At 43.9% G+C, this 13,625-nt stretch overlaps 1 protein-coding gene across 1 annotated transcript in view; it reads left to right on the top strand.

Annotated features, from left to right (window-relative positions):
* The window catches only part of LOC118379263 (alpha-1,3-mannosyl-glycoprotein 4-beta-N-acetylglucosaminyltransferase B), a 188,417-nt gene that overhangs the window by 135,756 nt on the left and 39,036 nt on the right, over nt 1-13,625 (top strand). Inside the window, exons 7-8 of the mRNA XM_035766270.2 lie at nt 3,575-3,650; nt 10,173-10,287. Of these exons, the coding sequence (XP_035622163.2) occupies nt 3,575-3,650; nt 10,173-10,287 (191 nt within the window). The remainder of the gene's footprint in view (nt 1-3,574; nt 3,651-10,172; nt 10,288-13,625) is intronic.

Here is a 13,625-nt window from a genome sequence, read left to right as displayed (position 1 = left end):
TACATTGTGTGCAAAAGGCATGAGGTAGGCGAATAATTAAAATTTTGCAGAATAACACTGGAGTGATAAATGATGAGATGGTCATGTACAGGTAGAGATATTGGTGTGCAAAAGAGCAGAAAATTAAATAATTAAAAACAGTGTGGGGATGAGGTAGGTAAAAATGGGTGGGCTATTTACCGATAGACTACCTACAGCTGCAGCAATCGGTTAGCTGCTCAGATAGCAGATGTTTGAAGTTGGTGAGGGAGATAGAAGTCTCCAACTTCAGCGATTTTTGCGAGGGCCAGCCGACTAGAGCATACAGGTCGCAGTGGTGGGTGGTATAAGGTGCTTTAGTGACAAAACGGATGGCACTGTGATAAACTGCATCCAGTTTGCTGAGTAGAGTGTTGGAAGCAATTTTGTAGATGACATCGCCGAAGTCGAGGATCGGTAGGATAGTCAGTTTTACTAGGGTAAGTTTGGCGGCGTGAGTGAAGGAGGTTTTGTTGCGGAATAGAAAGCCGACTCTTAATTTGATTTTCGATTGGAGATGTTTGATATGAGTCTGGAAGGAGAGTTTACAGTCCAGCCAGACACCTAGGTACTTATAGATGTCCACATATTCAAGGTCGGAACCATCCAGGGTGGTGATGCTGGTCAGGCGTGCGGGTGCAGGCAGCGAACGTTGAAAGCATGCATTTGGTTTTACTAGCGTTTAAGAGCAGTTGGAGGCCACGGAAGGAGTGTTGTATGGCATTGAAGCTCGTTTGGAGGTTAGATAGCACAGTGTCCAAGGATGGGCCGGAAGTATATAGAATGGTGTCGTCTGCGTAGAGGTGGATCAGGGAATCGCCCGCAGTAAGAGCAACATCATTGATATATACAGAGAAAAGAGTCGGCCCGAGGATTGAACCCTGTGGCACCCCCATAGAGACTGCCAGAGGACCGGACAGCATGCCCTCCGATTTGACACACTGAACTCTGTCTGCAAAGTAGTTGGTGAACCAGGCAAGGCATTCATCCGAAAAACCGAGGCTACTGAGTCTGCCGATAAGAATATGGTGATTGACAGAGTCGAAAGCCTTGGCAAGGTCGATGAAGACGGCTGCACAGTGTTTTACAGTTCTTTGGTAACATTTCCGAGGGTCTGTGTTTTCGTGTGTGTTACATCTGACAGTTTGTCACAGTGGTATGTTTAGGATGTATGGAAGCTTGTAGCTGCTGCCTGTCGAGTCTAACACAGTCTAGGGTGGTCAGGGTGGTCCGCCGTCGTACAGTGATCCTAGGCAGGGCTACAGAGGCACAGAACAGTACAGACTTGTGTTCCTTATCCACAGGGACATTACACTTTCAGATCAAAGTTTGTCAGATGTCTAATGTTAAGATGTCCCACGACATTGGTTGTGTAGATCTCGCTACGTATATGCCTCTACCCCCCCAAAAAATAGAAAGGGTCAACACAAATTAAAAGCAGGAAAACCAGGTAATTAGATGGTGCTAATCTTTTCCATTCATTTGGGGTAGAGGCAAATAGCTGGATCTACACAACCAATGTGATGGGATGTGGTTTCATCTTGGCATGAGTCCACTTTTGAGGTTAAAAATAATTGGACACATTTTCATTCATAAGTGTAATGTCACTTTATTAAAACATGCAATGAGGAAGGGATGAGTAACTCCCCAGATAATATTAATCACTTTGAGATGGAATTAAAGTGCTATACCATTATCATTCATCTCTAAACTGACCTTCCACATCTTAATGGCACATTCGGGGAAAACACTTTACTATTTGTTGAAACCCAGTGAAACCGATAGCTTAAGGGGTTGTAGGATAAGAATGGATCTCTTTGTGTCTTATCACGGGCCTCCTCATGGTACGTGTACCGTCCATTTACCAGATGGGGAAAAAGGGGTTTAGCACTAGGGGAAAGAACCACATAATGTTAATTGTGCATGTGATGTGGTGCGTCATCAAGCCTATCTCCCGGCCACAGCTGAGATTCATAAAGCTTATCAACCAATTAGAAAGACGGCAGCTATTGGATTTGAATGTTAACACAGCGTTCAATGGCAACGATTTTTGCATATCTCAATTTGGCAGAATTTGACCCTAATCAACCCCAATTGTTTTATTTTATAAGCATAGATTTCAATGTGTTCTCAGAGTACATTGTGGACATCATTGTCTAGCTTGTTCACCTCCAGCAATAGCTGTATCTTATGAGTCACAATGTAAATGACTTAGGCAACTATTTCAGTCTAGCGAAAGACTTATGTATCTCTCTGAATCCATTGCACATGGTGTTATTGTAAGATTTGAATGGGCAAACAGATCTTAGGACTTGTGCTGCCGGAGGGCCGTCTTTTATTGGATGAAACGATGGGCTGTCTTTTATTGGATGAAACGATGGGCCGTCTTTTATTGGATGAAACGGCATTGTTCTCCTGGTGTAGTAGATGCTGCCTGCTGTATGGCTGCTCTAGTCAGTGTGTTGTTATTTCTCCTGTGTGGTGATTTGTGTTTTGTGTGTGTGCGCTCGAGGTTCATATGTTTGGTTCCCATAGGCATAGCTAATCGAGTCACTCACTTCCTGGAGGACATGTGTTAGTAAATGGGGATAGATTATCATATGACTGGCTTGTTTTGATAACCGATGGACCGTGTCTGTCTGTCTGTCTGTCTGTCTGTCTGTCTGTCTGTCTGTCTGTCTGTCTGCCTGCCTGCCTGCCTGCCTGTCTGTCTGTCTGTCTGTCTGTCTGTCTGTCTGTCTGTCTGTCTGTCTGTCTGTCTGTCTGTCTGTCTGTCTGTCTGTCTGTCTGTCTGTCTGTCTGTCTGTCTGTCTGTCTGCCTGCCTGCCTGCCTGCCTGCCTGTCTGCCTGTCTGTCTGTCTGTCTGTCTGTCTGTCTGTCTGTCTGTCTGTCTGTCTGTCTGTCTGTCTGTCTTTCAACATCTCATTGATATCCAGTGACAAATACAACCTCATATTCTTCTCCTAATCTGAATCAGGAGCCACTAATCCACCTCCAGCTGCTCCTCTTACAAGAGGACAGAGGAACTGGGTTACTGCCCCGCTTAGAAGAGAAGGTTATGGTTTCCGTATATACTGACTCAAACGACAATAGAGTTCCTACGTTATGAATTCAGATGCAGAATGTGTCCGAGTTATGCTAGAGTGATACAATGTGTCTTTACTGGCTGTACTCAGGCCTGAATGTCAATGAAATATGTGTACGTTGTTTGAATTCCCACTGTGTGATGTCAAGAAGAATAGGCTCTGGTTTGAATGTGGATCATGCGTTGATGCTGGAGGGTGTGTGTGTGTGTGTGTGTGTGTGTGTGTGTGTGTGTGTGTGTGTGTGTGTGTGTGTGTGTGTGTGTGTGTGTGTGTGTGTGTGTGTGTGTGTGTGTGTGTGTGTGTGTGTGTGTGTGTGTGTGTGTGTGTGTGTGTTGTGTGTGTGTGTGTGTGTGCCTTTGTGCATCCTCGTACGTGAATTTGAGCGTGTGGTTGTATGTGTGTGTCTGTGTGTGTATGTTTGGGTTTGTGAATCTAACCGCACCCCCCATCACTCTCCTCTTCCTCTCCAGATGGCGGACGAAGCAGAATTTGGATTACTGCTTTCTCATGATGTACGCCCAGTCTAAAGGGACCTACTATGTGCAGGTACGAAACCTCAATCTTCCAGTATGCATCTGTTTACTGTTTTAGGAAATGAGTACATTCTGCAGTGTAAAATGAGAATCTGGAAGTGTGTAAACACTATGAACTGTTTGTTCTGGGAATAATAGTTGTCCGTGCTTGGAACTACGTTGCTCACAGGGCAGCCATTGCAAATAACCTTCGAGCAGGTGGCACTCCGCTTCACTTCATTTTCCACGCAAGACCTATTGTGAGGGTGACATGCCATAAATTAGCCTCAGTTGTCTCCCACAGTCGGGGCTGCATTCGTGAGACCCGACGAACGCTTGCGTTTTGACATTAACACCCGATGCGGTTGTGTATTTTGACAGCGCTACTCGCTCTGAACTTCAAGGAGGTTCTCCTCTGGTGAAGGGAAGGGTAATTACTTCCACGTTAGTTCCCAGCCGGGGAAGGAAGTGGAAAGATGCAAACTCTGTTAGGCAGATGCAGATTAGGAGGGAGCGTTGTGATTAGGTTGGGATTTGGTTACCGTCTTTCTGCTGCTGTAAAACATCAGCCGTCTCTCATTCCTACCCATAATGTAGGAGGATATGTTGACACACCACTAGGCCTCCATCGAAGCGTCTTCGGAACAAGAAGACAATCTGTATCCATTGAAGACGAGACTGGGGGAATGCAACGCATGTGTAGCATATGGCTCAGGCGCCAATGCTTGTTCCATGTGACATTGTGTGCTTTGATGAGAGCACAGAAACATTTGGTTCTGTGTTGCTCTGACATATTGTCTGAATGACTCCTGTCCCCTGGAGAGATGTGTTCTGATCTCATTCACAATGTGCCTTTGTACTCCTTAGAGAAAACAGGAGACCATGTTAAAATAACAGTAAAATCAGGCGCTTACTCACCTTTCAACGTCCCTTTTCTACTTTTAAAGCCTAGATGTTCCATATTCATTGAAATTGACAGTGTAGAATATATTAAAACAGACTGGTTCAAACACAGGTTTAAATCAACACATGTAACGGCTGCTTGAACAAACTGCCGCTCCTCATTACCGGGCAGACTTTAGCCACTGGGATAGAAACTGATGGAAACAGCCATGTTTATTCCGCCACCGGCTGGGGATAGGGTAACGGCCATCTGTTGCAGCCCAATGTATCACCCTGGCGTGGCATGCGACTCACAAAACATGTATCCGGGCTGTCTCCACCTTGGTCCCCACTCACAGCGGGAGAAGAGGGGGTGAGAGGGAAGCAGGGTGAGATGGGAAGTGGCAGGAGTTGCGTGGGACCACTTTTGGAGCCTCGCCTCAGAAAGGAGAGGAGAAGAGCGCATGTGACAGTTTATTTCTTCAAAATCACCTCATCTGTTTTGTGAGACACAGAGCAGCTGTCACTCCTCTCACCACGGCAGGCTGTCCAGATGTCTTTTTTATTTATTTTATTTATTTTTATTCATGTTAATTAGTTGCAGTTGACTGTTTCATCTCCTGTTTAAGTCTACTGACTCATTTGAAGCTAATTTTAAAGCTTTTTTTGGAAGAGGATAAAGGACATAGTTTAGAGTATACAAATGAAGCAATTAAGTAATTTTAATTGGAAATACAGTACCAGTCAAAAGTTTGGACACACCTACTCATTCAAAGGTTTTTCTTTATTTTTGCTATTTTCTACATTGTATACTAATACTGAAGACATCAAAACTATGGAATAACATATATGGAATCATGTAGTAACCAAAGAAGTTTGCCTTGCCTTGATTTGCACACTCTTGGCATTCTCTCAATCAGCTTCACCTGGAATGCTTTTCCAACAGTCTTGAAGGAGTTATGCTGAGAACTTGCTGGCAACTCACCCCAAACCATCTCGATTGGGTTGAGATCAGGTAATTGTGGAGGCCAGGTCATCTGATGCAGCACTCCATGACTCTCCTTCTTGGTTAAATAGACTGTACACAGCCTGGGGGTGTGTTGGGTCATTGTCCTGTTGGTTAAGTGTGCCTTGAATTCTAAATAAATCACTGACATTGTCCCCAGCAAAGCACCCCCACACCATAACACCTCCTCCTCCATGCTTCACGGTGGTAACCACACATGCAGAGATCATCTGTTCACCTATGTGTCTCACAAAGACACGGCAGTTGGAAGCAAAAATCTCTGATTTGGACTCATCAGACCAAAGGACAGATTTCCACCTGTCTAATGTCCATTGCTCGTGTTTCTTGGCCCAAGCAAGTCTCTTTTTATTATTGGTGTCCTTTAGTCGTGTTTTTTTTGCAGCGATTTGAGCATAAAGGCCTGATTCATGCAGTCTCCTCTGAACAGTTGATGTTCAAATCAAGTCAAATTTTATTTGTCACATACACATGGTTAGCAGATGTTAATGCGAGTGTAGCGAAATGCTTGTGCTTCTAGTTCCGACAATGCAGTAATAACCAACAAGTAATCTAACGAACAATTCCAAAACTACTGTCTTATACACAGTGTAAGGGGATAAAGAATATGTACATAAAGATATATGAATGAGTGATGGTACAGAGCAGGATAGGCAAGATACAGTAGATGGTATCGAGTACAGTATATACATATGAGATGAGTATGTAAACAAAGTGGCATAGTTAAAGTGGCTAGTGATACATGTATTACATAAGGATGCAGTCGATGATATAGAGTACAGTATATACGTATGCATATGAGATGAATAATGTAGGGTATGTAACATTATATAAGGGAGCATTGTTTAAAGTGGCTAGTGATATATTTGACATCATTTCCCATCAATTCCCATTATTAAAGTGGCTGGAGTTGAGTCAGTGTCAGTGTCAGTGTGTTGGCAGCAGCCACTCAATGTTAGTGGTGGCTGTTTAACAGTCTGATGGCCTTCAGATAGAAGCTGTTTTTCAGTCTCTCGGTCCCAGCTTTGATGCACCTGTACTGACCTCGCCTTCTGGATGATAGCGGGGTGAACAGGCAGTGGCTCGGGTGGTTGTTGTCCTTGATGATCTTTATGGCCTTCCTGTAACATCGGGTGGTGTAGGTGTCCTGGAGGGCAGGTAGTTTGCCCCGGTGATGCGTTGTGCAGACCTCACTACCCTCTGGAGAGCCTTAAGGTTGTGGGCGGAGCAGTTGCCGTACCAGGCGGTGATACAGCCCGCCAGGATGCTCTCGATTGTGCATCTGTAGAAGTTTGTGAGTGCTTTTGGTGACAAGCCAAATTTCTTCAGCCTCCTGAGGTTGAAGAGGCGCTGCTGCGCCTTCTTCACGATGCTGTCTGTGTGAGTGGACCAATTCAGTTTGTCTGTGATGTGTATGCCGAGGAACTTAAAACTTGCTACCCTCTCCACTACTGTTCCATCGATGTGGGTAGGGGGTGTTCCCTCTGCTGTTTCCTGAAGTCCACAATCATCTCCTTAGTTTTGTTGACGTTGAGTGTGAGGTTATTTTCCTGACACCACACTCCGAGGGCCCTCACCTCCTCCCTGTAGGCCGTCTCGTCGTTGTTGGTAATCAAGCCTCCCACTGTTGTGTCGTCCGCAAACTTGATGATTGAGTTGGAGGCGTGCGTGGCCACGCAGTCGTGGGTGAACAGGGAGTACAGGAGAGGGCTCAGAACGCACCCTTGTGGGGCCCCAGTGTTGAGGATCAGCGGGGTGGAGATGTTGTTGCCTACCCTCACCACCTGGGGGCGGCCCGTCAGGAAGTCCAGTACCCAGTTGCATAGGGCGGGGTCAAGACCCAGGGTCTCGGGTTTGATGACGAGCTTGGAGGGTACTATGGTGTTGAATGCCGAGCTGTAGTCGATGAACAGCATTCTCACATAGGTATTCCTCTTGTCCAGATGGGTTCGGGCAGTGTGCAGTGTGGTTGAGATTGCATCGTCTGTGGACCTATTTGGGCGGTAAGCAAATTGGAGTGGGTCTAGGGTGTCAGGTAGGGTGGAGGTGATATGGTCCTTGACTAGTCTCTCAAAGCACTTCATGATGACGGAAGTGAGTGCTACGGGGCGGGGCGGTAGTCGTTTAGCTCAGTTACCTAGAGCTTTCTTGGGAACAGGAACAATGGTGGCCCTCTTGAAGCATGTGGGAACAGCAGACTGGTATAGGGATTGATTGAATATGTCCGCAAACACACCGGCCAGCTGGTCTGCGCATGCTCTGAGGGTGCGGCTGGGGATGCCGTCTGGGCCTGCAGCCTTGCGGGGGTTAACACGTTTAAATGTCTTACTCACCTCGGCTGCAGTGAAGGAGAGTCCGCATGTTTCCGTTGCAGGCTGTGTCAGTGGCACTGTATTGTCCTCAAAGCGGGCAAAAAAGTTAATTAGTCTGCCTGGGAGCAAGACATCCTGGTCTGTGACTGGGCTGGTTTTCTTCTTGTAGTCCGTGATTGACTGTAGACCCTGCCACATGCCTCTTGTGTCTGAGCCGTTGAATTGAGATTCTACTTTGTCTCTGTACTGACGCTTAGCTTGTTTGATAGCATTGTGGAGGGAAGGAGCTTTGCACTGATTAAAAGCGGTGGTTCGCGCTTTCAGTTTCACGCGAATGCTGCCATCAATCCACGGTTTCTGGTTAGGGAATGTTTTAATCGTTGCTATGGGAACGACATCTTCAACGCACGTTCTAATGAACTCGCACACCGAATCAGCGTATTTGTCAATGTTGTTATCTGACGCAATACGAAACATATCCCAGTCCACGTGATGGAAGCAGTCTTGGAGTGTGGAGTCAGCTTGGTCGGACCAGCGTTGGACAGACCTCAGCGTGGGAGCTTCTTTTTTTAGTTTCTGTCTGTAGGCAGGGATCAACAAAATGGAGTCGTGGTCAGCTTTTCCGAAAGGAGGGCGGGGCAGGGCCTTATATGCGTCGCGGAAGTTAGAGTAACAATGATCCAAGGTTTTTCCACCCCTGGTTGCGCAATCGATATGCTGATAAAATTTAGGGAGTCTTGTTTTCAGATTAGCCTTGTTAAAATCCCCAGCTACAATGAATGCAGCCTCCGGATAACTGGATTCCAGTTTGCAAAGAGTCAAATAAAGTTAGTTCAGAGCCATCGATGTGTCTGCTTGGGGGGGGATATATACGGCTGTGATTATAATCGAAGAGAATTCTCTTGGTAGATAATGTGGTCGACATTTAATTGTGAGGAATTCTAAATCAGGTGAACAGGTTGATTTGAGTTCCTGTATGTTTCTTTCATCACACCATGTCTCGTTAGCCATAAGGCATACGCCCCCGCCCCTCTTCTTACCAGTAAGATGTTTGTTTCCGTACTTCCGGCGCCGACAGAGATGGCCGCCTCGCTTCGCGTTCCTAGGAAACTATGCAGTTTTTTGTATTTTTACGTGTTATTTCTTACATTAGTACCCCAGGTCATCTTAGGTTTCATTACATACAGTCGAGAAGAACTACTGAATATAAGATCAGCGTCAACTCACCATCAGTACGACCAAGAATATGTTTTCCGCGACGCGGATCCTGTGTTCTGCCTTTCAAACAGGACAACAGAATGGATCCCATGCGGCGACCCAAAAAAACGACTCCAAAAAAGAGGGAAACGAGGCGGTCTTCTGGTCAGACTCCGGAGACGGGCACATCGTGCACCACTCCCTAGCATTCTTCTCGCCAATGTTGAGATGTGTCTGTAATTTGAACTCTGAGAAGCATTTATTTGGACTGCACTTTCTGAGGCTGGCAACTCTAATGAACGTATCCTCTGTAGCAGAGGTAACTCTGGGTCTTTTTTCCTGTGTCGGTCTTCATGAGAGTCAGTTTCATCATAGCAATTGATGGTTTTTGCGACTGCACTTGAAGAGTGTCTTAAAGATGGACTGTCGTTTCTCTTTGCTTATTTGAGCTGTTCTTGACATAATATGGACTTGGTCGTTTACCAAATAGGGCTATCTTCTGTATACCAACCCTATCTTGTCACAAAACAACTGATTGGCTCACACTCGTTAAGAAGTAAATACATTCCACAAATGACCTTTTAACAAGACACACCTGTTAATTGAAATGCATTCCAGGTGACTACCTCATGAAGCTGGTTGAGAAAATGCCAAGAGTGTGCAAAGCTGTCATCAGGGCAAAGGGTGCCGATTTGAAGAATCTCAAATATAAAATATATTTTGATTTGTTTTATACTTTTTTTGGTTACCTCATGATTCCATATATGTTATTCCATAGTTCTGATGTCTTCACAATTATTCTACAATGTAGAAAATAGTTTTCTTTTAAATTATATATATATTTTTGAATGGGTAGGTGTGTCCAAACTTTTGACTGGTACTGTATACTGTACGCTGAACCACACAATGTGTATTAAATAATTTCACGCTGTCATCTATTTTCTGTAATGCTTTTGACCCCTTCCGGAGTTTTCAATTATTCAGAAGTACAGGCCATATGTTTGCAATCACAAAAAGCCATTGCTACAAATTACACCTATTAGTATTTAATCAAATGTAATGACTGGGAATTGTAACGTTAATTCCCCTTAATAAAGGAAATAAATGTTTAACTCTTTTCCTCCCCTTTTCTCTCCCTCAGCTGGAGGATGACATTGTTGCGCGTCCAAATTACTTCACCACGATGAAGAACTTTGCCCTGCAGCAGCCTTCTGAGGAGTGGATGATCTTGGAGTTCTCCCAGCTGGGCTTCATCGGTAAGCCTCAGCCTGTGCCAAAAGAGCTAGCCTAGCGCTATTGTTGATAGTGTGAATTAAAGAGCAACGACTCAGGGTGTTTTCACATTTGGTCCCTTTCAGACAATTTTTTTGGTTTGCTTAATTTTTGTGCAGTGTGAACACTTCAAAGGAACTCAGACCCCTCAAAAGAGCCCCTGATGTGAACCGAGCTGAAACCATCTCGAGAGGTGGTCTGAGGGCAGTTTGCTTGAATTCCGTGGTCCGTTTCCCTTTTTTAGGACCATGTGAACGCTAAGCTCACCAAGTTTGCTTGTTATTTCCCCCCCACCACACACTAGACTACTGCAACAACGTTTCCCTTGCCATAACCCCTCACATTGGTGCCACAAAAGAGAGACGAGGATAATATTCAGGTTAGGCAGAAAAAAATGTGTCCTGTTTTTGGATATTGATTAGCGATTGTTAAGGACGCACAGAAATTCCTAAATTAGGTTTTAGTTTAGATTATTTGTTTGCAGTATGTGATCTAGCTCAGTTGGTAGAGCATGGCGCTTGTAACGCCAGGGTAGTGGGTTCGATCCCCGGGACCACCCATACGTAGAATGTATGCACACATGACTGTAAGTCGCTTTGGATAAAAGCGTCTGATAAATGGCATATATTACTATATTATCTATTGGCTAAGATACCTTCATAAGCTGTTTATTGATTGCGGGGTTTGAAAAGTGTGAGAAGACAAGCAATTTGGTGAGAATCACAACATAGATTACAAAATAGTTTCTAGTTCTTAAAGGGGCAGTACAGCAGCATACCTTGGGTGTACAATTTACAATTACATCATTATTTATTCTGCAGTTATTCTATTGCAATTTATTATTTTACCAATAAAATGCACATGTTAATAGTGTCTTCTGAATACAATTATTATGTCTCATATTTTATCTAAATGCAATCTATTCGCTTCCAAAATGTAAGTAGGTACAGTACCAGTTAAAAGTTGGAAAACACCTACTCATTCAAGGGTTTTTCTTTATTTTTACTGTTTTCTACATTGTAGAATAATAGTGAAGACATCAAAACTATGAAATAACACATATGAAATCATGTAGTAACCAAAAAAGTGTTAAACAAATCAAAGTATATTTTATATTTGAGATTCTTCGAAGTAGCTACCCTTTGCCATGATGACAGCTTTGCACACTCTTGGCATTCTCTCAACTAGCTTCATCTGGAATGCTTTTCCAACAGTCTTGAAGGAGTTCCCACATATGCTGAGCACTTGTTGGCTGCTTTTCCTTCACTCTGTGGTCCAACTCATCCCAAACCATCTGAATTGGGTTGAGGTTGGGTGATTGTGGAGGCCAGGTCATCTGATGCAGCACTCCATGACTCTCCTCATGAGAGCCAGTTTCATCATAGCGCTTGATGGTTTTTGCGACTGCACTCAAAGAAACTTTCAAGGTTCTTGACTTTGACTGACCTTCTTGTCTTAAAGTATTGATGGACTGTTGTTTCTCTTTGCTTATTTGAGCTGTTCTTGCCACAATATGGACTTGGTCTTTTACCAAATAGGGCTATATTATGTATACCAACCCTGCCTTGTAACAACACAAATGATCGGCTCAAACGCGTTAAGAAGTAAAGAAATTAGACAAATTAACTTTTAACAAGGCAAACCTGTTAATTGAAATACATTCCAGGTGACTACCCCATGAAGCTGGTTGAGAAAATGCCAAGTGTGTGCAAAGCTTTAAACGAGTAGATGTGTCCAAACTTTTGACTGGTACTGTATATCTAGCTGTCCGATAACACATTCTGATTGAATGGCTTGTCCTGCACTTGGAAAAAGATCTTGGTTTCTTTCTAAACATACCAATGTAAATACAAAGAGGACTCGGTTCACAAAATAGTTGAAGTGAACTGGCAAAAGAGTTGAGTCCTCATTCAAAGGCAAGGTCACTGTGAATACAAAGAGAGCGGGGTTCTTTTGACTTTTTACTGCATAGTACAATTTAAAGAGGACTGAGATCGGTTCTTTGAAAGAGGACTATATATGAAAACACCCTCAGTGTCACCAAGGTAGTGTTACTACAGCCTAAAGAGCTAGCCCTAACACGTTACTGTTGAGTGCCTGTACATCTATGATTGCAAAAATCCGGTAACTTTCCCAACATTTCTAGGTTTTCCAGAAATCCTGGTTGATTTCTTGCTTATTCCCTCCTGATTCCAGGCATCTTCCAACCGGGTTTTTTGGAAAACCAGGGAATTTGGGGAAAGTTACTGTATTTTTGAAATCCTAGCCAGAAGAACTAGCCAGGTGCTCTAATACTGAACATTAAACATTTATGACTTAAGATTCTCACCTAGGTAGCCCCAAAAAAAGGGACTTCCTATGAACCCACAAGTAGGACACTGATACTTGAACAATGGGCTCGAAAGCCACTTGGTTATTCATACGAATAATGCTGACCAATGGCAAAGGTAAGCTATTTTAGTCAGAAGGTTATAATCAAATCTACAGCTTGGCAGGAAAGTTGTTTCTAAGCTCCCTCCAACTTGTCAGAACTACATTTCAAAGTACCCACTTTGAATTAAAGCCGGCGAAATTAATTGAAGCTTTAACCTGCATTTGATCTCTGCTCTAATTATACTGCAGAAAGTAATCAATTACTTATATCTTCCGGAATCTTTCAGTGTGGGGTAGTTGGCATGTGAAAATACAGTGCTCTGTTGACTGGAGCTGAAGGAAATTGAATTGATTTTAGAGGCAAGGCCACAGTCTCGGTTAGTGAGAGCAGTTCCAACTTCCAATTAAAGTGAACTGAAGGGGAACATTTTTTAAATGCAGCCAAAACTTTTCAGTGGTTGTGTTATCTTTGGTGAGAAAATGGGGAACACATGTGGTGTGTTTTTGGGGCTCGTGCAGAGCTAGTTGTTTCCGACCCAAAGTAAAGAGGTTTTGACAGCCAGCACAGGGCCAGGTCCCAAGGTAAACGGAACCAAAGAATCCCCTAGCCGCTCTTCTGCAGGGTTTGACATGTGCCGGACACACACAGACCCCATGGGGTCTATCATGTAGACAAGCTGTCAAACTACACCCACTAACTTAGTATCAGAGTCAATTGTGTCTTTTGATGAAAACGGATAGTGATATACATTATCCTTACCCCCCAGAACTCATCTATGACTGAAATAAAAACATGGTGCAGATTGATTTGAAATGATGAGCGTAAAATACCCAAATAAACCCTTCTCTGATGGTCTGTTTTTGTCATGGGACTCCTAATAGTCTGGCTGAAGCTGAATTCCACTTTATGACTGTGGCCTTTGACATTTCAAACATTTCCATTCAGAGC

Source organism: Oncorhynchus keta, chromosome 4, assembly GCF_023373465.1.
Source record: "Oncorhynchus keta strain PuntledgeMale-10-30-2019 chromosome 4, Oket_V2, whole genome shotgun sequence".
NCBI classification, from domain to species: Eukaryota; Metazoa; Chordata; class Actinopteri; order Salmoniformes; family Salmonidae; genus Oncorhynchus; species Oncorhynchus keta.
Note: the sequence above shows the minus strand (reverse complement) of the source record. Positions and strands in the feature narration are given on the sequence as shown.